The sequence below is a fragment of the Trachemys scripta genome, chromosome 1 (genome assembly GCF_013100865.1).
Source record: "Trachemys scripta elegans isolate TJP31775 chromosome 1, CAS_Tse_1.0, whole genome shotgun sequence".
In the NCBI taxonomy this organism is placed as follows: Eukaryota; Metazoa; Chordata; order Testudines; family Emydidae; genus Trachemys; species Trachemys scripta.
Window position 1 is genome coordinate 105,080,907 of NC_048298.1, and position 20,483 is coordinate 105,101,389.

The 20,483-nt window shown below is 43.0% G+C and overlaps 1 protein-coding gene across 6 annotated transcripts in view; it reads right to left on the minus strand.

Moving 5' to 3' along the window:
• BICD1 (BICD cargo adaptor 1) overlaps positions 1-19,933 on the minus strand; it is a 295,717-nt gene extending 275,784 nt beyond the window's left edge. For 3 of the 6 annotated variants that reach the window (XM_034780090.1, XM_034780106.1, XM_034780097.1), the window contains exon 1: positions 19,184-19,931. In XM_034780090.1, coding sequence (XP_034635981.1) covers positions 19,184-19,396 — 213 coding nt within the window. In that variant the 5' untranslated portion in view covers positions 19,397-19,931. Of the gene's footprint in view, positions 1-19,183 lie in introns of all 6 variants that reach the window. The other 3 variants (XM_034780076.1, XM_034780072.1, XM_034780066.1) reach the window with 2 other exon arrangements.
• Positions 19,934-20,483: the final 550 nt, after the last annotated feature.

Consider the following 20,483-nt stretch of genomic DNA (forward strand, 5'->3'; position numbering starts at 1 on the left):
ATGGAAGAGTTTTAGTTTCAACTGAACTTTCATTGGGAAATGTTTCTGAAGTCTAGACTAGAATTTCTAGTCAAAACCAGAGCGAGACGCATCCCAGAATAACCTGATAGTTAGGAAAACAACAAAGAGTCTGGTGGCACCTTAAAGACTAACAGATTTATTTGGGCATAAGCTTTCGTGAGTAAAAACCTCACTTCTTCGGATGCTTTCACTCTATGCATCCGAAGAAGTGAGGTTTTTACTCACGAAAGCTTATGCCCAAATAAATCTGTTAGTCTTTAAGGTGCCACCAGACTCTTTGTTGTTTTCCTAACTATCAGGTTATTCTGGGATGCGTCTCGCTCTGGTTTTGACTAGAAATTCTAGTCTAGACTTCAGAAACATTTCCCAATGAAAGTTCAGTTGAAACTAAAACTCTTCCATGAAAAGTTTCAGTTTCTACAAATCACCATGTTTCAACAAGGATAAATTAGCAGGTGGTACTTCAAACATCAATATTCTAAGAAAGTGGTATCTGAACCAATAAAGTCTGTGAATAACTGCTTTAGTAAAAGTAATGCTGCAATTCCACATCCACTGCAATCTAGTGTATTTTTTGTAAAGCAAAAAATAATTAATGGAGGGTAATATAATTAAGGCTAATCAACGTGGTTTTATGGAAAATAGATCCTCTCAAAGTATCTTTCTATCTTTTTTGGATGAGATTACAAGTTTGATTGATTAAATTAATAATGTTGATGTAATATATTTAGATATACAACTTGGTACTGCATGACATTTTGATTAAAGAAGTAGAACTATACAAAATTAACAACGTACACATCAAGTGGATTAAAAACTGTAACTGACAGGTCTCAAAATGTAATTGTAAGTGAGGAATCATCATCAAATGGGTGGGATCACACAGGGATTAGTTCTTGGTGCAATGTTATTTCATACTTTTAGCAATAACTTGGAAGAAAACAAAGTCATCACTGATAAAGTTCACAGATGACAAAGATCATGGGAGGCGGGTACAAAAGAGGCCAGGGGACTCCTCCCCAAATGCAGGAGTCACATGCCACCCATGGCAAAGACTGGGGGAGTGATAAATAATGGAGGAGGACAGGTCACTGATTCAGAGCGATCAAAAGAGGACTGATTTAAATCAAATAAATTGTAATCATAGATTTTAAATCTAAAGAATGTAATCATCATTTAAATCAGCAAGCTAGAAACTTTGATTAAAATAATAAATTTGAATTGTATTTTGCATTTATGCTTTTTAGTTATTTTCTTAAAGACAGACTGGCAACCATTAACATGTTGAATTGCAACTAAATATAGCCTTTACACTAAATTTGCTGTTTCTTTTTTTGCTAACACTGGAGCTATATGCATTTATTTAGGGAGTTATGCAGCTTAATATATGGAGATATACCTATCTCCTAGAACTGGAAGGGACCCTGAAAGGTCATTGAGTCCAGCCCCCCGCCTTCACTAGCAGGACCAAGTACTGATTTTGTCCCAGATCCCTAAGTGGCCCCTTCAAGGATTGAACTCACAGCCCTGGGTTTAGCAGGCCAATGTTCAAACCACTGAGCTAATCCCTCCCCCCTTTTTTATTCAGATTCTTAATTTTTACAATTTTTCTTCTGTTAGAAAATGGTTACTGATAGGTGATGAATAATTTTTTTACTTGTGATTTGTCTCCAGCTGTATTTGGATGCAAATTCAAAATCAATTAAAATGCAAAAACAGCATTTTTAATTAAATAAAACCACATTAAATGTGCTAGATACCTAAGAAAAAAAAGCTATCAAAACATGTTTTGCTTTTAAAATGAACTGATTAATAAAACAAAGGAAGTACAATCTACAGTTAGTGTATTGAACTGACTGTTTCTGGTCAACATGCCCGTCAAGATTTTAGTAGATCCCATCCTCCCGCAACTAGATTTTATCTATAGAATGGCAGGGGGGAAAGCAAGCCTTCCTGCTTTTTCAACTTTCATTAAGTTTCTTAACTTTGAATGAAGTAGTCACTGAGCTGAACTAGTTAAATAAACTGAAATGAAAAAAAAAATTCTCTCTGAACCTGCAGAAGAGGCTACTGCTGTCAAAGGCTGGGTTAGCACGTCAACAGACTCTGGTTCCAGGTACTTGGCCAGTGACTTCGACCAGTTTGGTCTTTTGAGTTTCTTTCAAACTTGTCCACCAACATGTACTACATAATATTATTTTTATATTTAATTTAAAATATTTAACAGATTATAGTAATTTTAGGCCTTACCAGAGGTTGTCAACTTAAAATTTAATTTTAAATAGTTTTATTTTTAAACAATAAACTGGAATTTAATTTAAATAAGAAAAAAAAATATATATATATACAAAAATCTGATTTTTTAAAAATCATTGATCTGGATCAGCAATCTGGATCACTTGGTAAACTGGGTGCAAACAAGCAATATGCATTTTAATATGGCTAAATGTAAATGTATATATCTAGGAATTAATAATATAGGCCATACTTACAGGATAAGGGATTCTGTCCTGGGAAGCAGTAACTCAAAAAGATTTGGAGGTTGTGGTGGATAATCTATGAACATCTCCTCCAGTGCAACACAGGGGCCAAAAGGACTAATGTGATCTTATGTATATATATACACACCTCTGGGTTTGGCACTGGTGCAACCACTACTGGAATGGAATACTGTGTCCAGTTCTGGTGTCCACAATTCAAGAAGGATAGTGATAAATTGGAGAGGGTTCAGAGAAAGCCTCAAGAATGATTAAAAGATTGGAAAACATGCCTTACAGGAATAGACTCCAGGAACCCACTCTCTTTCATAGGCGCCGACTTCCCCTCTTTCCCGTGGGTGCTCAACCCCCCCCCCGTCTGTCCTTGGCCCCGCCCCCACTCCACCCCTGCTATGAGCCCCTGCCTCTGCCCCCGCTCTTTCCACCCCTGCCCCAACCCCATTCCCCAAAGTCCCCGCCCCAACTCCGCCCTCTCCCTGCCAATATTCCAACTCCTTACCCAAATCCCCACCCAGGCCCCGCCTCCTCCCCAGAGCATGCCATGTTCCCTCTCCTCCCCCCGCCCCGGAGCGTGCTAACGCTGCCAAACAGCTGTTTGGCAGCGGCCGGGCGGGAAATGCTGGGAGGTAGGTGGAGCAACGGGGATGCGGCACATTCAGGGGAGCGGGAGGAGGAGGAGGTTGGGTGGGGGGTGAGCAGAGCTTGGCTGCCGGTTGGTGCAGAACACCCACTAATTTTTCCCCATGAATGCTCCAGCCCCAGAGCACTCACGAAGTTGGCACCTATGGTCTCTTTAGCTTAAGGAAAGGTTAAGGGGTGACTTGATCACAGTTAATAAGTGTTTACATGGGGAACGACTATTTGATAATAGAATCTAGCAGACAAAAAGGTATCACAAGATCTAGTGGCTGAAAGTTGAAGCTAGACAAATTCAGACTATAGATAAGGGGCACATTTTTAATAGTGAAGGTAGAACAATTATTATTATCATTAGAACAATTTACCAGGAGTGGTGATATATTCCCCATCACTGGCCATTTTTAAATCAAGCTTAGATTATTTTTCTAAAAGATATGTTCTAATTCATACAGGAATTAATTCAGGGAAGTTCTGTGGACTGTGTATACAGTATGTTAGATTAGATTATCACAATGATCTCTTCCGTCCTTAGAATCTATGCCTCTCCTGACCATTACATGCAGCATTGGAATACAAAAATGAAGATATTAGAATCAATATTTTGCATTATGTTTAAAAGGTATTAACATACATCAATTGTCACCTCATAGAACCTTACAGGTATGAAGAAATCAAAAATGTAACTGTTCCTTTTGAGGAGCAATTTAATGTGTTCAATATTGCCAACCCCGACTGTCAAAATCTTTGCAATAGGGCTTAGAGGTCCCAATCACGGTGGCGGCCTCCCTATGCTAGCTTTAGTACCAATATATAGAAATGGACAGTCCTGTGTCCCAAAGACTTTACAATTTAAACAGACAAGACATACAAAGGGTGGGAGGTCAAACGGTATGGTTATACTGCTGTCAGGCCAAGGTCTGTTGCAATCCCAGGGGGTGTGAAGCACACGACAGCAAAGGCCTCAGCATGGGTTGTCTGCGCCCACCTGGAAACCTGGCTACTTAAGCAGTTAGCCGATGCTCGAGTCTGTGCTGCTGCAGCGTCACTGCTTCAAAACCTGAGCTATAGCTCTGGCATATCTACACAAGCAGTAATCACATCCTGTCATTGTACTGCCCAGGAGGAAGTGACTTGCCCAAGGTCAAACAGCAGGTCAGTGATAGAGCTCCTGATTCCCAGCCCAAGGCCCTATCCACTACTCCTCGAAGGCTCTCTTCCATGTTCCATTGTAACCCTACCCACTGTGAATAGCTCCACAACAAGGACCTGATCCTGGATGATGTCGAATGCCTCCTGTGAGGTATTGGAACTGCAGAGGCTCGCGTCTTGCAGGGTCAGAGATTAAATGTACATTTCTCAAATACCACAACTACAAAGAGCATCCCACGTTTCAGAACTCCACACAATAAACAATTGCAAGCTAATTTTTTTAACACATAGCGTTACAACAATGGAAACTTTGTCGTGGGAGCGAATATGAGATTAGACGGCGACAGCAGACAGGGAGAGGCACAAAATCTTGACAATAGGAGAGTTGGTTGGAATATATTTCCCCCCACAGAATAACTTAGACTTTGTCAAAAAAAAACCCAACACCTAAAGACTTTGGCCCAAATGTTTTTTTGGCCAAAAGTCCAATTTTTCTGTAGAAAGCACACATTTTCTGCAAAAAAATTTCATTTAGTCAACTCCCGTACCCTCTATTTTCCATTGAAAACCAATTTCAGTGGAAAAACTGCAACCAGCCCTAGTTAATAGCAAATGCCAATGTGAGGTTCCCATTCATAGCAAAGAAGAGGAGTGTTTGGAGGTGTTTTGGAAAGACATCAAGAGAATGTAAGAAGAAAAGAGATGGGTAGACTGCTACAAAAGCCTGGAATGGCAGCAGGAAAGGGTCAACCTCTAATGGAAAAAAAGAGGATAGAATGAAGAAAAGAAGTGGCAGAGCAGAAGGGACAAATGGGGGAAGAGAGAGATGAGATCGCAAAGGGAGATGGGTGAATGACAACAAAAGGCCTTTTGGAAGAGGAAAGTAATTCTGCAGTAGCTATAGACATAGATGGGGAATCAGTGAAAGTTTTTCATGACTGCGCTGATACTTCTAACACACAAATGTTGACAGACAATGGATCAAGAAACCAAAAATCTTTTTTTGCAAGGGAAATTTTCCTTCAGACGGTTTTCACCCTGATCCTTCATTCAGTTTTTAGAGTCGAGGAAGGGAGGGGGCAGGTCTTGTGATTAAGGCACTGGACTAGGGGTCAAGAGGGTTCAATTCCTGACTCCTGCACAGACTTCCTCCTGTGTGACCTTGGCTAAACTGTTTGACCGCCCTGTGCCTGAGTTCCCCATCTGTAAAATGGGGATAATATTATTTCCTTTGCCTGTCTTGTCAATTTAGATTGTAAGCTCACTGGGGCAGGGACCGTCTCTCATTTATTTGAACCATATTGTGCTAGGCACTGTAGAGTGTCAGTGCCTCTAGGTTCTACTTTAATACAAGTAAATATGAATACACAATAAGTACAGCCGACATTGCTGACAGCCCAGGAGGGGGAATGAAATTTGGTGATCCATACAGTACTTTGGCTTGCTTTTTAAAACAGTGCAGCCTGCAATATGAAATCATTGTAGCTACTACAAGTAAAAGATAGTGTTAGGAATGACAGACTTCAGTATTATGCTGAGGTAGTTTCTCACTACCAGTGTAGTCCTCTTTGTCCCTTTCACCAGTCAAACACATAGCCTGCTTTTTCATCAGGGCTTAGTCCAGTGTGTTTTATATCACGGCAGGCACTTCCTGCTAAAGCACCCTACCAATGGCAACCATTGTTCAGGCTGTGTGCATTAGCCATCACTCTGGCAGCAACCAAGGTCATGCTGACTCACTCCCTCTGGCTTTCCCTCTGCATCCAAGGCCGCTCCTGCCGTAGACACTTGGGTATTCATAATCTTCCTGTCACTTCAAAGCTGCAATTCCATTCTTTACAGAGGGCACAAAGAATTGAATTGCAGTCTCTTAAAGGTTCTATGTATCAGATTTCTGACTGTTTTCCAAGTAGTTACAGATAAAAATGTGATTACTTTCCACTAAGGAAGGCTGATAAACCACTTGAAGTAGAGGTTTCTTAGTTTGAATAAGACAATACTCCCATGGAAATACCAGAGTAAAGGCCAGCGGGAGAAAATCCCCACAAAGGATCTCCTTGTGGATTTCCCATAAATCACTTTGGGGGAGGGTGCAGGGTCCCATCCCACTCCCACCCGCCCTTCCCCCCCAAACTTCTTCTGAATGGATTGAGCAGGAAAACAAGCAGATCCCAGGGAAGCAGCAAAATAGCAAGTGTCATCGGTATGCAGGCTCTGTGCTCTGTGCTGGCTCTGGGAGGCCTTATTCTCCTGGCATTTCAATTCCAATGGGACATCTTACTGCCAAGGTCCATCTTGCTCACTGCAATCCCTATGATCCCTTCAGCGAGGGCTCCACACAAAAATAGTCATGCAACATTAGCTTTTCCTATTAAATATAGATAAATGATGCACCAACTCCCCAGCAAGGCCCTCCTCCTCATTTTACTTGCTAAGAGAGTCAGGAGGAGGCGGGGGGAGAGGTTCATCTGAGGTTAATATCTACTACAAATGCAAACCAAAAGAGCAACAAAATATAGGAAGGGCTGTAAAGCTAACCAGTCATAGCCCAGAGTATGATTGTAAAGTACTTTTGAAACGCTGAGTGCCAGTGGTCTGTTATGGATGGCATTTCATTTCCTCCCTCCTTGTATACTGAGTCACTGTACTGCACAGAAGAAGGGGGAAAAGTTAGGGTACTCTGAACCTGTCATGATCTACAGCGGTGGTTCTCAACAAGGGATACGTGTACCCCGGGGGTACACAGAGGTCTTCCAGAGGGTACATCAACTCATCTAGATATTTGCCTACTTTTACAACAGACTACATAAAAAGGACTAGCGAAGTCAGTACAAACTAAAATTTCATACAGACAATGACTTGTTTATACTGCTCTACATACTGTATACTGACATGTAAGTACAATATTTATATTTCCAGTTGATTTATTTTAGAATGATATGGTAAGAATGAGAAAGTAAGCCTTTTTCAGTAATAGTGGCTATGACACTTTTGTATTTTTATGTCTGATTTTGTAAGCAAATAGTTTTTAAGTGAGGGGTAACTTGGGGGTACGCAAGACAAATCAGACTCCTGAAAGGGGTAGTAGTCGGGAACAGTTAAGAGCCACTACACTACAAATACCCACTCTATCCTTTTATGAAAAACGGTGGTATTTAGGTGCCTTAAAGTTGTGCTCTTAAACCTACTTGTAGGCATCCAAATAGAAGTGACCTATATTCCAAAGTGGGTGAGCAAATGAAGGCCACATTGACGTCAGTGGGAGCTGGGATTGCTCAGCACCTCTAACAAAAAAAAAAACAGCTTCTTCTGTGTAGGTGACTAAAGACAGATTTTACGTACCTCACTTTTAGGCCCCAAGATTTGAAAAATTTTGGCCTAAAACTTTAAGAGGGACTTTACTGAATGTTCTGGAAATTCCAAAGATCACCATTTGACATCAAATCCAGCCAGTTTCAGTTGCACAGGTGTAAATCTGGAGTAACACCAACATCCTAAGTGGTGTTACTCCAGATTTACACCTACAGTATGCAACTGAGAATAGTATTTGGCTCTGTATTGAGTGAAGCAAAGGAAAAGTTTTAAAATTATGATTTTTTTGTTAACCAAATGGACAACCACCAGCCTCTAAATTCTAGAGAAGATAAGAAATTATCTAATACCTGATGAGTGCAAACCTTCAAAGCACTGCACTCCTCCCAAGAGTTGCTGAGTGCTTTCACCTTCCCAGGAAGTCAGTGAAATTAGAGGGCCCTCAGCACGTGGCAGCATCAGTCCCAAAGGCAGTCAGTGCTGTTTGAGGACTAACCCATCAGCAGGGCCGGCGCAACCCATTAGGCAACCTAGCCGATCGCCTAGGGTGCTACAATTTTGGGGGTGGCAACCGCAGCGGTATTTTGGTGGCGGGACCTTCCGCTGCCTCTGTGGGGGCAGCATTTCGGGGCAGGACCTTCTGCCACCTAGGGCGACAGAAAAGATGGCGGCACTCCTGCCCATCAGACTATTCCTATGTGAAATAACTGTCCTTACTGTATATTATACAAAGAGTCAGGAAGACTGGAGCCATATCTTGGTGACCCACAACAGAGAGGTGCTCAAGGGTGGGATCTTTGTTACCCCTTCTTTGTTTTTTGTTTTGTTTTTTTGGTGGGAAGGAACCAAAAGTGACAATATATAATGTTCATGTTCTACTAAGAGTGCGTAAGAATCCTGGCCCCACTTAAATCAATAGGTGTTTTGTCATTGACTTCAATGGGGCCAGGATTTCATCCCAGGTCTTCAGTTCTACTGATGTGCAGTACTGAAAGGACGGTACATTGTTAAGAGAGGCCATTCTTCAGGTGAGGTGTTAAAATGAAATCTTTTCTGTATGTCTCTATCCCACTACATTTTCAGAAAGATTAAAAGATAACCCAAATCTCCTGACCAATACATTCTCTCAACATCAAGGTTTATATCCAAAGCTGTGTACACCTGTTATTGCTCAGGGCACATACCTTTCAGGTTTACTCAGAACGGTATACTGTAATTCTTTACTGCTTTGTAAAACACTGAGAAATCTTCAATGTGTGAAAGAAAAATTCTTGTCTTTATGTATCCAAGATATCAACGATACAAATGATAATTCAGTGACTACTTTGAATTCTTAATAAATGAATAAAACAAGTCACAGGGGCTCAAACTGGGCATGAGATTTTAAGCATCCCAGATTAAGCATGAGATTGGGAGCCAGAGTTCACTGGGGTATTATTCCCAGATCAGCCAGCAAATTACTACAAAGCCTTCACCTGAGGTTTATCTGTAACAATTACTTGGAGGCAAACTGGGGTGTGAATGCAAAAGAGGTTAAGTGACACGGGGCTTGTCTACACAAACAATTAGTTTGGGGGAAGCTGGGGTGTGAATGTAGCCTGCTGCAGACAGTCCATCTTAGATGTAGAGCAGAGAACAAAGAAAGGGGAGGTGAAGAGGAGCAGAGAATGCTACAGAGGCAGGAGTCAAAAGCAATTTGAGAATGAAAAGGTGGTGAGGAGGAACAAAATGTTCCAAGTATTATCCTAGACATGAGCAAGGAGAGAGATGGAGAAAAAAGCATAAAAGAATGAACTAAATTCAGCCATGGTAGAACTCTACTAATGTTGTCGTGGAAAAAGTCACCCACGCATCATTTTGATCAGAGACTCAAGCCTGAGGCCCGTTTATTGCAATACACACCAATGCGTTGGGGGTAGCAGTTAGAAACCACTCCCCCGATTGGAGTACACTTTGCCTTTTTAAAGCCGAAAATCACAAACATTTTACACATTACACATCATTTACAGGAATAGGAGAGTTAGGGTCTTTCTGCCCTTCCCGGCACCCCTCCTCCCTTCCCGGCACCCTTTTTGCAATCTTCCCAGAATAGGGTGCAAATTGAGGAGAGGGGTTCTTGGTGGTTTCCGTTACCGATATTATCTTACTTAATTTGGGGTGCCTATTGTGCAAATGTTCCAGTCAGGGTGCAGTTTACGAAAAGGGAGTTCATGCACTTGAAGAAGGGGGGTTTGGGGCATGTAAATGGGGAGATATGATTAGTCAGTTTAATTAGTTACAGCCTTACTTATTACTTTACACAAGCGGTTATTCTATTTCATCAGTCACACAGGCGGTTATTATATTTCACTAGGCATAAACACACACACTATTATTGCTGCTGCTGGGGCTTTCCACTTCTCCCTCCTTGGTCCCCATCCCTCCTCTGGTCAGAACCCTTGACCGATATTGGCAGAGAACGTGACACTTAGCCTGGTTCAGGCTTGCAGCCTGTAAGGCGAGTCTAAGCCGGTGTCCTGATCAGTACAAGGGAAGCCGGCCAGGCCTATTCTCCCACAATGTCAATGGACTTTCACCAGGGATGGATTTGTCCCAGTACTTTTCAGTTAGGGTGGAGATTGTATTGCTGTTTCTTTTGACTTCCAAATTGTGTTAAGTTTGATGGTGAAAGAAGCTCAGAAATAAAGTCTGCCTCCTAAAAATATTTTAATCCTCCCCCCCCCACACACACACACATATACACACTGAGAAGTGGATGAGGAGAGTCCCCAATTAGAAAAAAAATTAAAGCCCTAAGTCATGGGCTAGCTCTTTTTCACCCACTAAACAGTTCTAACTACTTCCATGGGTAGCTAGTTCAAAGGAACTGATTGGTTTAATAGAACACACAATTACTTGTATCCCTCTCATATTCCTCTGTTACGACTGGTGCAAATATTGTACAAACTCCTGGGGAAGGGGACAAAGGGAAAGCGCAGGCACTTACTGTGACGGGTTGGATCACAGAAACCCCCTTGGGAGCTGCCACCAGATGTGCAAAGACTACCCCTGCTCCTGTTTTCCCTGCCAGCTCAGGACTCCAGCACCCTGTCTTGCTGAGCCAGACACTCCCGTCTGGCTCCAGACACAGACCCAGGGTCTGAATCACTTGTCCCAAAGCTGCAAGTTTACCTGAAAACAGCTCGCAGTAGTGTGCTTGTCTTTAGCACTCAGATGCCCAACTCCCAATGGGGTCTAAATCCAGATAAATCCGTTTTACCCTGCATAAAGTTTATGCAGGGCAAACTCATAAATTGTTCGCCCTCTATAACACTGATAGAGAGATATGCACAGTTGTTTGCTTCCCCAGGTATTAATACATACTCTGAGTAAATTACTAAATAAAAAGTGATTTTATTAAATACAGACAGTAGGATTTAAGTGGTTCAAAGTAGTAACAGACAGAACAAAGTAAGTCACCAAGCAAAATAAAATAAAATGCGCAAATCTATGCCTAATCAAACTAAATACAGATAATCTCACCCTCAGAGATGCTTCAGTAAGTTTTTCTCAGACTGGACACCTTCCAGGCCTGGGCACAATTCTTTCCCCTGGTACAGCTCTTGTTGCAGCTCAGGTGGTAGCTAGGGGATTCTTCATGATGGCTCCTCTCCCTCTCTGTTCTCTTCCCCCCTTTATATATCTTTTGCATAAGGCGGGAACTCTTTGTCTCTCTGGGTTTCCACCCCCCCTCACTGGAAAAGCACCAGGTTAAAGATGGATTCCAGTTCAGGTGACATGATCACATGTCACTGCAAGACTTCATTACTCACTTGCCAGCACACACATATACAGGAAGACTCACAGGTAAATACAGCCATCTGCAGACAATGGGAGTCATCAAGATTCCAAACCATCATTAATGGTCCACACTTTACACAATTACAATAGGCCCTCAGAGTTACATTTTATATTTCTAGTTTTAGATACAAGAGTGGTACATTTATACAAATCAGATGATCACACTCAGTAGATTATAAGCTTTGTAATGATACCTTACAAGAGACCTTTTGCATGAGGCATATCCCAGTTACTTACATTCGCTTATTACCATATTTTCTCTAAAACTGTCTCAGTTACATTATATTGACTTATCAAGTTTTTATAAAACCATATAGACTGCCCAACGTCACACTTACATTTCATCCAATATCAATTCCTCCTAAAAAAGGAAAATCTTCCTCCTCCTATCCTCCATTTAAGTTTTTGTTTTATTGAGGTTAAAAAGAGATGAGAAAGGAAAACAAGGAAAAGATGGGTATTCCACAAATAAAAGACAATTCAACATAAATTAATGGATTTAAAAAAACCCCAAACCTGCCATTAGAAATGTAACAGCTATCCAACCCAACAGAAGAAGTGTGTAGTGCAATGTTGTTGGTAACTAAGCATTACACCAACTTGCCTGATAACAATGAGAAATTGAGAGAAATTCGATAGCAGGGGTGAGATTGAAACAGAGTCTTGCATTGCAGAACTGCTCTTGGACACAAGGGAATTCATAAACCAATGGAAAGTCAGTTTCACAATGTACATAAAAAATATGCTAAAGAAGAGCCTGGTAGAAAAACAGGCCAGGAAGTAGGATGCCGAAGAACAAGGATGTTTGTGCCCACTTGAAAAGTTGTTCAAGAAGTGTTGGTCCCTCCGTAGACAATGCCAGAAATTAGTGGCATGTCTACACTGTAATTAAAAACCCACAGCTGGCCCATGCCCACTGACTCAGACTCATGGGACTTGGGCTACGGGGCTGTTTAACTGCAGTGTAAAGGTTTGGACTTGGGCTGGAGCCCAGGCTCTAGGGCCTTGAGGTGGGACAGTCCCAGAGCTCAGACTGCAGACCAAGCCCAAGAGTCTACTCCGCAATTAAATAGCTTCTTAGCCTGAGCCCCGCAAACCCGACTCAACTGGCACAGGTCAGCTGTGGGCATTTAACTGCACTGTAGATATACCCAATGTGAATATTTTCTTCCAAATGCCAGTGGCACAGTGTAAATAAAAGCTACCCAGGTGCTGATTTAACCTGTGTATTTGACTTTGAGAATTTTCCTAATCTTACTCTGATAAATTTACACAAATTGTTACTTTCGGCCACAACTGGGTTGTAGATCTAACCCATCCTGGACAATGATTCCTCACTTTCACAGACCTTGGGAGGCAGGCCAGTCCTCACCCATAGACAACCCGCCAACCTTAAGCATATTCTCACCAGCAACCACGCACCGCACCATAACAATTCTAACTCAGGAACCAACCCATGCAACAAACCTCGATGCCAACTCTGCCCACATATCTACACCAGCAACATCATCACAGGACATAACCAGATCAGCTACAACATCACCGGCTCATTCACCTGCACTTCCACCAATGTTATATATGCCATCATGTGCCAGCAATGCCCCTCTGCTATGTATATTGGCCAAACTGGACAGTCACTACGCAAGAGGATAAATGGACACAAGTCAGATATCAGGAATGGCAATATACAAAAACCTGTAGGAGAACACTTCAACCTCCCTGGCCACACAATAGCTGATGTAAAGGTAGCCATCTTACAGCAAAAAAAAACTTCAGGACCAGACTCCAAAGAGAAACTGCTGAGCTCCAGTTCATTTGCAAATTTGAAACTATCAGATCAGGATTAAACAAAGACTGTGAATGGCTATCCAACTACAGAAGCAGTTTCTCCTCCCTTGGTGTTCACACCTCAACTGCTAGCAGAGCACCTCACCCTCCCTGATTGAACTAACCTCGTTATCTCCATACTGATTTATACCTGCCTCTGGAAATTTCCATTACTTGCATCTGATGAAGTGGGTATTCACCCACGAAAGCTTATACTCCAATACGTCTGTTAGTCTTAAAGGTGCCACAGGACCCTCTGTTGCTTTTTGCTGACTTGGTGCCTAAAAGCAAGACATTGCCACTGCAAGCCTAAAATTCAGTTTTTATACTTGAAATGTAAACTAATGATGAACAGAAACATTATTTATAAGATGGGGGGAAAATCAACAGAACTAAAAGAGCTTTTAAAATGATAAAATTCATGGAAATTTGGCATACTGTTACAACACTATTCTGTCAATCCTTCCTTAAAACCTACAGCTATTACAACTGCATGTTACAACCTTGAAAGCTGTAAACTCAGCAAAGCAGCATCTCTCTTTTCACCTTCCTATTTATTGGTCCAATACTTGGAAAACATAAGGATAATAGCTGATTGATTCCTCATTTCTTCCCACTGAATGCTCTTAAACCTGGACGGCAGACTTAATGTAATAACTACTGCACTTACCGGAAGTCAAGTTTGCTATTAGGTCATTGATTACAGCCTCACATCTTTTGTATCATGTAACATCATGACACCTCAAAACACCAAACTCTTTGTTTAAAACATGGCCATTTTAACTACTGTACAAGAAATTTCAAGGGCCACCACAGCGATTTGTATTTTAATGGTGGCACAGCATAAATCATATGTACAGAAATTAATATTTAATGTAATGCATTACAATTGATTGCACCGCTACTCCCTACCGTGGATTTATTTTCCCATCTCACTGACCCATAATACTGAAAAATATTTCATTCTTTCACATTTGAGGCTTCCTACGGCAGTCCTATAGAAAAGTCCCTTTGAAGTGAGGGGAGTTTTGAATGTGTAAGGACGGTAGGATTGAGCTTCGTGGTATGTGTCTTACATCCAATGAGGCACATCCACTAGAGGCAAAGGTTAAAGTGACAGGTGTGTCTGATCAATGATAATGTGCAAAGAGTTGCTAATAGCAGAATGCAAGGTATAATAATGAAATAATTCATTAACTGAATGAATACTTGTTTCAGTACAAATCTAGACCTACATTTTATCCCAGTGTGCAAATGATTTCAGACACAGCTAACTCTTGTAGAAGCAAAATAATCTGTGTTGGGAGTTTCACTTCTAACCAGGAGTGGATTTACCTTGAAACAAACTATGTGGTGGAACGGGGCCCCCAACAACAGGGGAGCCCCCAAAATGCAGGACAAATCTCATCTGATACCCTGGCCCCCATGTCCTGGCCAGAGGTGCAGCAGGGCTCAGGCAGGCAGGCTGCCTGCATGCTGTGGCTGGTGGCCCCACGCCGCTCCCGGAAGTGGCCAGCTGCTGGCACATCTCTGCGCGCCCCTGGGGAGTGCACGGAGACCTGCTGCCCCCCTCGCCCCAAGGGCTAAGCAGAGACTTGCCAGCAGCAGGGCTAAGGCAGCTCCCTGCCTGCTCTGCCTCCCTACCTCCGTGCTGCACCACTCCCGGAAGCTGCCGGAGGGGGGGGGTGCCAATCGCTTTGGAAGCCGTGCCAATCGAGGTAAGTGCCACCCCCTGCCCTTCTCTCACATCCCATCCCCCTTCCCCAGCCCAGAGCCTGCACCCAGTACCCAAACTCCCTCCCAGACCCAAACCCTGTACCCCCTCCACCCCCTAACCTCCTGTCCCAGCCCAGAGCCAGCACCCAAACTCCCTCCTAGAGCCCGACCCCCTCCTGCACCCCAACCCCCTGCCCCAATCAAGGTACCCCACTTTATTTTCATTTACTTCCCATTACTTTTAATAGAGGAGGAGGAGGAGGATGAAAAAAAGAATGAAAAACGGGGGAGGGGGAGAGAGAACGTTCTTTTTCTTGGCTGGGTCCTGAGGGGGGCCCCCAAAAATGAAGCTGCGCACAGGGCCCCACTAACTCTAAATCCATCACTGACTTCTACCATTGCCTAGTCAAAGGTCTTAGTTGCCTACATGTGCAACCCCACACCCCAAATACTCTCTGTAGTGCATGTTTCAGAAGATACACACAGGCTATTTTTCATAGGCTTTGGAGGGAGCCTGAACTGGGGCAACTGACTTCAGGCCCACAACACTACTCTGTCTGTCCATACTGCTGTATAGGAACAGACTGGTTTAACACAATAGTATGGGACACTTTCCTCCTTTTTAAGTTTTCGTTGTATTGTACACGTCAGTAACCGATCACCAGTGAAATAAGGTTCACATACTGGGCCACAATCAGGATGCACTGAATGCAAGTCTGACAGCATTCTTCTTCAATCTTACCTACTTCTTTCCATTGCATGTATCACAGATCCACAGGATCTGTGCTATGCTCCAGCTTTTAATCAGTCTCTTAGAGGAATCCCTTTAGTGTGGCAGACCCCCAAGGAGTCTTACACTTCCTTCAGGCCAGGGCAGGTCACACAGCCTCACCACTCCTAGACTGAGCATCTGCTGAGCTCTGCCCAGTGCTGGTGGATGTCCAACTGAGATAGACTTCTGCTAAAGACTTGTACACTCTTCAGGGACTAAGGCAAGCATTTGCAGGGACACCCAAGCAGCATTTTCAAAACAGAGTGGGATTTGTTCGTCCACTGGAACACAGCACTGGAAGTCCTTAGGTCAGCATAGAGAAACAGAAAGGTTAAAACACCGTCCATTCTGGTCAAGCCAGAGGAATTCACCAGCCAAGCTGTAGAAAACTCAATTTCAGCCTCTCTCTTTCTCTCTCAGACCACCTTAGTCAGTCGCTGGAGAGAGCAGCCACGTTTCTCCAGAACCAGAAGCCCACACTCTATCCTCTGCTGGTCACATATCAGTTCTTTGTTCCTGAGCTGGGGACTTGGTTGTGGTTTCCTAGGTGTCAATGTTTAAGTCACTGGGGATTTCTATTGTCTCGCTGGGATTCTGCATTGATATGGAATCACTTTCAGCAGGTTCCAGCCAGTTCCTTAACAATCCTATTCACTGTGGCCCAGGCAGCAAAGCAACACCCTCACCTCATGTCCTGCGTTGCCCCCAAGCACAGCCTTAACACTTTTCTCTCCATTGAGTAACAACGCAAATGCAAAGGGAAACTGAGGATTCATATAAATGTGACAGAAAATTCCCACTTTGTCACAGTCTGCATCTTGGCTTGTCATCAGCAGAAAGCCGGGAGTGCCTGTGGGGTTCCTGCCGTGCAGCTATACAACCAAAATCCCTTAGACCAGTTTGACTAGACCACCTCTGACTGAATTCTAATTCTACAACATCAACAGATAGACATAATTTTTTATTTTGAGAAGTTTTGAAGTTCACACAGGCCATAGTGTCAATGGGTGTATTAAAAAATGAGATTAGAAAAGCAGATTAGAATGACAGACAGATTTGGGGTGAATCCTGCCTTCACAAGTGTAGAGGGCCTTATACGTAGAGTCCTGCAAATCTGCGGATACCTGCTTTATATCTGTGGATGCGGATACCCGCTTTATTTCTGCAGATGCGGATACCCGCTTTACTTCTGCGGATGCGGATATCCATGGACCGTGTTTGTAGATCGTGGATCGGATGTGGATACAAATTTTGTATCCGTGTAGGACTTTACTTATATGTAACAAAATCAGTGGCTCTCCTGCAGGGAGTGAGAGGACGAACAGAATTCTGGGAGCCTGTTGAGAAAGTTTAAATGCCCTGTACACCACGATGTACAGCTCAGGGGAGTCGCTCTCCTCTCTAGAATTGATACATAGGCCAGAGAGGGCCAGGAACCTGGAACTCAATTAGCAACTGTGGAATGGTTTCTCTGCCATTTCATGTCCAGGGAGCAAAAGGATTCTTCCCCTTCCTCCCTCAATGATTATTTCCTGTCCAGAGCCAAGTATTTGGTTCTGTGGTCTCAATTCTGTGCTGATATGCACCCCGTGCAATCCCATAGACTTCAGTGGGGGGTAAATCAGAACAGAATTTATGCCTACAGGTTTTCTAATGTCAAAAAATCTTGTCAACACAGACATCAGGGGCTGAATAATTGCTCAAGTTTAATTTTTTCATATTTAATCTAATTTCTTGTATTAACCATTGCCCCTGTGGTAATGCCCAACCCCGTGTCCTCAGTAGTTCCTGATCAGCACTGATGTACACTGCTTTGAGAAGATCACCGCCAGATCCTGTTACTTAGATCTCTTTTTTCTTATCAGTTACATTTTATAATTGCACCTTAGTTATAGTTCCCTTTTACTGCAGGACCACTTTTACCAGCTCAGCCCTCATGACAGTGCAAGTTACCCATCCCAAACCCTGAAGCTGAGGTCACTGGTTTCAAATCCGGAGCCCACTGCACTGGACCAGCGAGTTTTGGAGGAAAACATCAGCTCTACCTTTTATACAAGAGCTTAATAAGCGCATGAGTGTGTGCAACACAGCAAATCAGAAAACTTTGTTACGAAAATATTATTTCTGAAAACTATCCTGGTCACTGGAACAAAGTATTTAACTTATCACATTTATCAGGAGGTAAAACAAAACTTTTGCATGTATAAACAAATATTTATACAAGTGCATACAGTCTCCAAACACATATGTAGATATTTTGTTGTTTATAGTCAACAAATTACTGTTCTCAATGAGAAATATCGAGTTCATTGTTTCTCACTGAATAGATCTTCCCTATATTTGATTATAAATGGCAATATAATTTTACAGAAGAAAAACATTACTTTAAATTTTCAAAAAAGATCATTCTTATATGTTTCCTCCTCTTCTCCAAAGGTTTACTTAATTACATCAATGTAATTTTTGTGTGCAAATTAATTTGCTCTGTCTTTATATACAAAGATCAGAACATTTTAAAATTTAGCGATTAAATAGGATAATACTGGATATGCAAACACACACTATCATAGATGGAGTGTATGCTCATTGTATGAATCTTTGTTACTGCTCTTAATGATAAATATAGGCAGCAGGATGACATCCAAAGGTGAGGAATAAATAAAAGGTTACATGATAAAAGGTTATGTGTAACACTCATAATTATACTTTCCATGTTATACAAACTCAGCTGAAAGACACTCCAAAAATATGTATCAGATCAAATACTTCATTCTTTAAGGATGAGCTAGAAGTTGAATTTTCACTGATTAGTGTGATCTCATAACTATCTTCTGGCTGCTTTGCCCCTCCTGAATGAGAGGCTGCCCCCCAAATGTATATAAAGGTGTCTCTCTTTCCACATATTACAATATGCTGTATACAATATACATATCACCAAAATGTTATATACACAATTGTCCAGGTTTCACTTTAAATAAGGGCCAAACATTCAGGTATGACTGAAATATTTCCCAGTGCTGCAAATGTCTGCTATTAGAAGTTGTGGTTCCCAATTGCTATCTTACTACACAGGTTAGGGCAATGCCTATGTATCATTGGCATCTTAAGTAGCCATCGGTTTAAAACGTCATATAATCCACTCTTAAACTCTACAGTCATTGCTGACTCTTGAGCCCTGAAATAAATCACTCCTCCCCATCTCATAAATTCATGCCTCCAGGGTTCTTTACACACATTCTCCACAAGGCCATTTTTGCTTCCATGTCTGATCAACGGGCTCAGGTAGATTAACACGGAGGGCAACAGTAAGAAGAGCTCCTTAGGCACCTTTCATTATTTCGTTTTGTTTAGTGCATGGGGTTTATTCGGGAGAGAGGGGGGGGGGAGAGAAAAGCATCAGCTAACTCACCTCTCTCAGCTGCTCCAGCTCCTGTTTAAGGCAATCATAGTCAGCCTCCAGCTCGTCATATTGCTGCTTCAGGGTGAGTTTTTCCTCCAGCACCACCAGCCCATATTCAGCTGCCTGGATCTTTTCGTGGGTTGTTTCGGTGAGCTCCTTAGTCAGCCTTTCGATCTCAGTCTTATAGTGATCCACTGTCTGCAATACCTCTTCTGCAGCCATAGCCCTTGTGGATGGATGGATGGATGGATGGATGGATGGATGGACAGAGAGATGGAGAGGGGGTGGGGGTGGGGGAAGGGAGGGATGGACGGCACTGTCCCTGGATGCTCCTACTAGCAGCAACAGCAGCTACACTGACTGAAGCACTGAAGAGAGATGTAACATGGAGAAGAAGGGGAGGAAATCAAAGAAAAGGCTGCAGCACCATTTGTCCTCTGGCCGCTTCTCTCCTTCTCCTTGACCTGTCAGCAGCAGCGCAGCGAACCGGGGGCTGGGAGGGGAGGCAGCTTGGGGATTTTTTGCTTATTCAGAGGCACTGATCCGCCATGTCTCGAGGGCAGCTTCACTGCAGTCTCTGAACTCTCCACCTGCTCCCTCTCTCCCCGCTGCTGCTGCAGCCTGTGCAAAAAATGATGCAGTCTGTCTGCTGCCTGCCTGGAACCAAACGAGAGGAGGAGAAAGCAGATGGGGAGGAAGGTTGGGCTGGAAGGGGGGAGGGAAGGGACAGTTATTACCATAGCACAGCAAAAGAGACACTACAGCCACCTCCCCCACCAGCCACCCCCCTACACACCTCTCTCCAGAGGCCAGGAGGAAGGAAAGGCAGAAATGAAGAAGGAAGGGAGGAGAGATGGGAAAGTGGCAGTGATGCCGCCTGCTCCCCTCGAGGGCAGGAGTGTTTGTGGCTGCCTCTACACAGGTTTGTTGATAAATATAAATCTCTCTCACATACACACACTGACACACACACTCTCTCTCTCTCCCATCCCCAGCCCAGAAATCCCACACAGACCCACACCAGGTTATTCTCTGGCAGGTTTGCAAAAGGAGAAGAGCAGGAAACAATCCTCATCTGCTTCCTGTCAATGCATCTGCATGCTTGCAAACAGAGCGTTGCAAAGAGGATATCAGAGGGGGGACAGATCAGACCCCCTAAAAATTCACTGTAAGGCAACACCCTCCTCAGTACACACATATACTGTACCCCAAACTCATTCATCCTCCTATCCCAGAACACACAAACACATCCCAGCTCCCACCCTCACTGGGATTAGGCTGAAATCTTCATGGAAGGCAGGATTCTTAC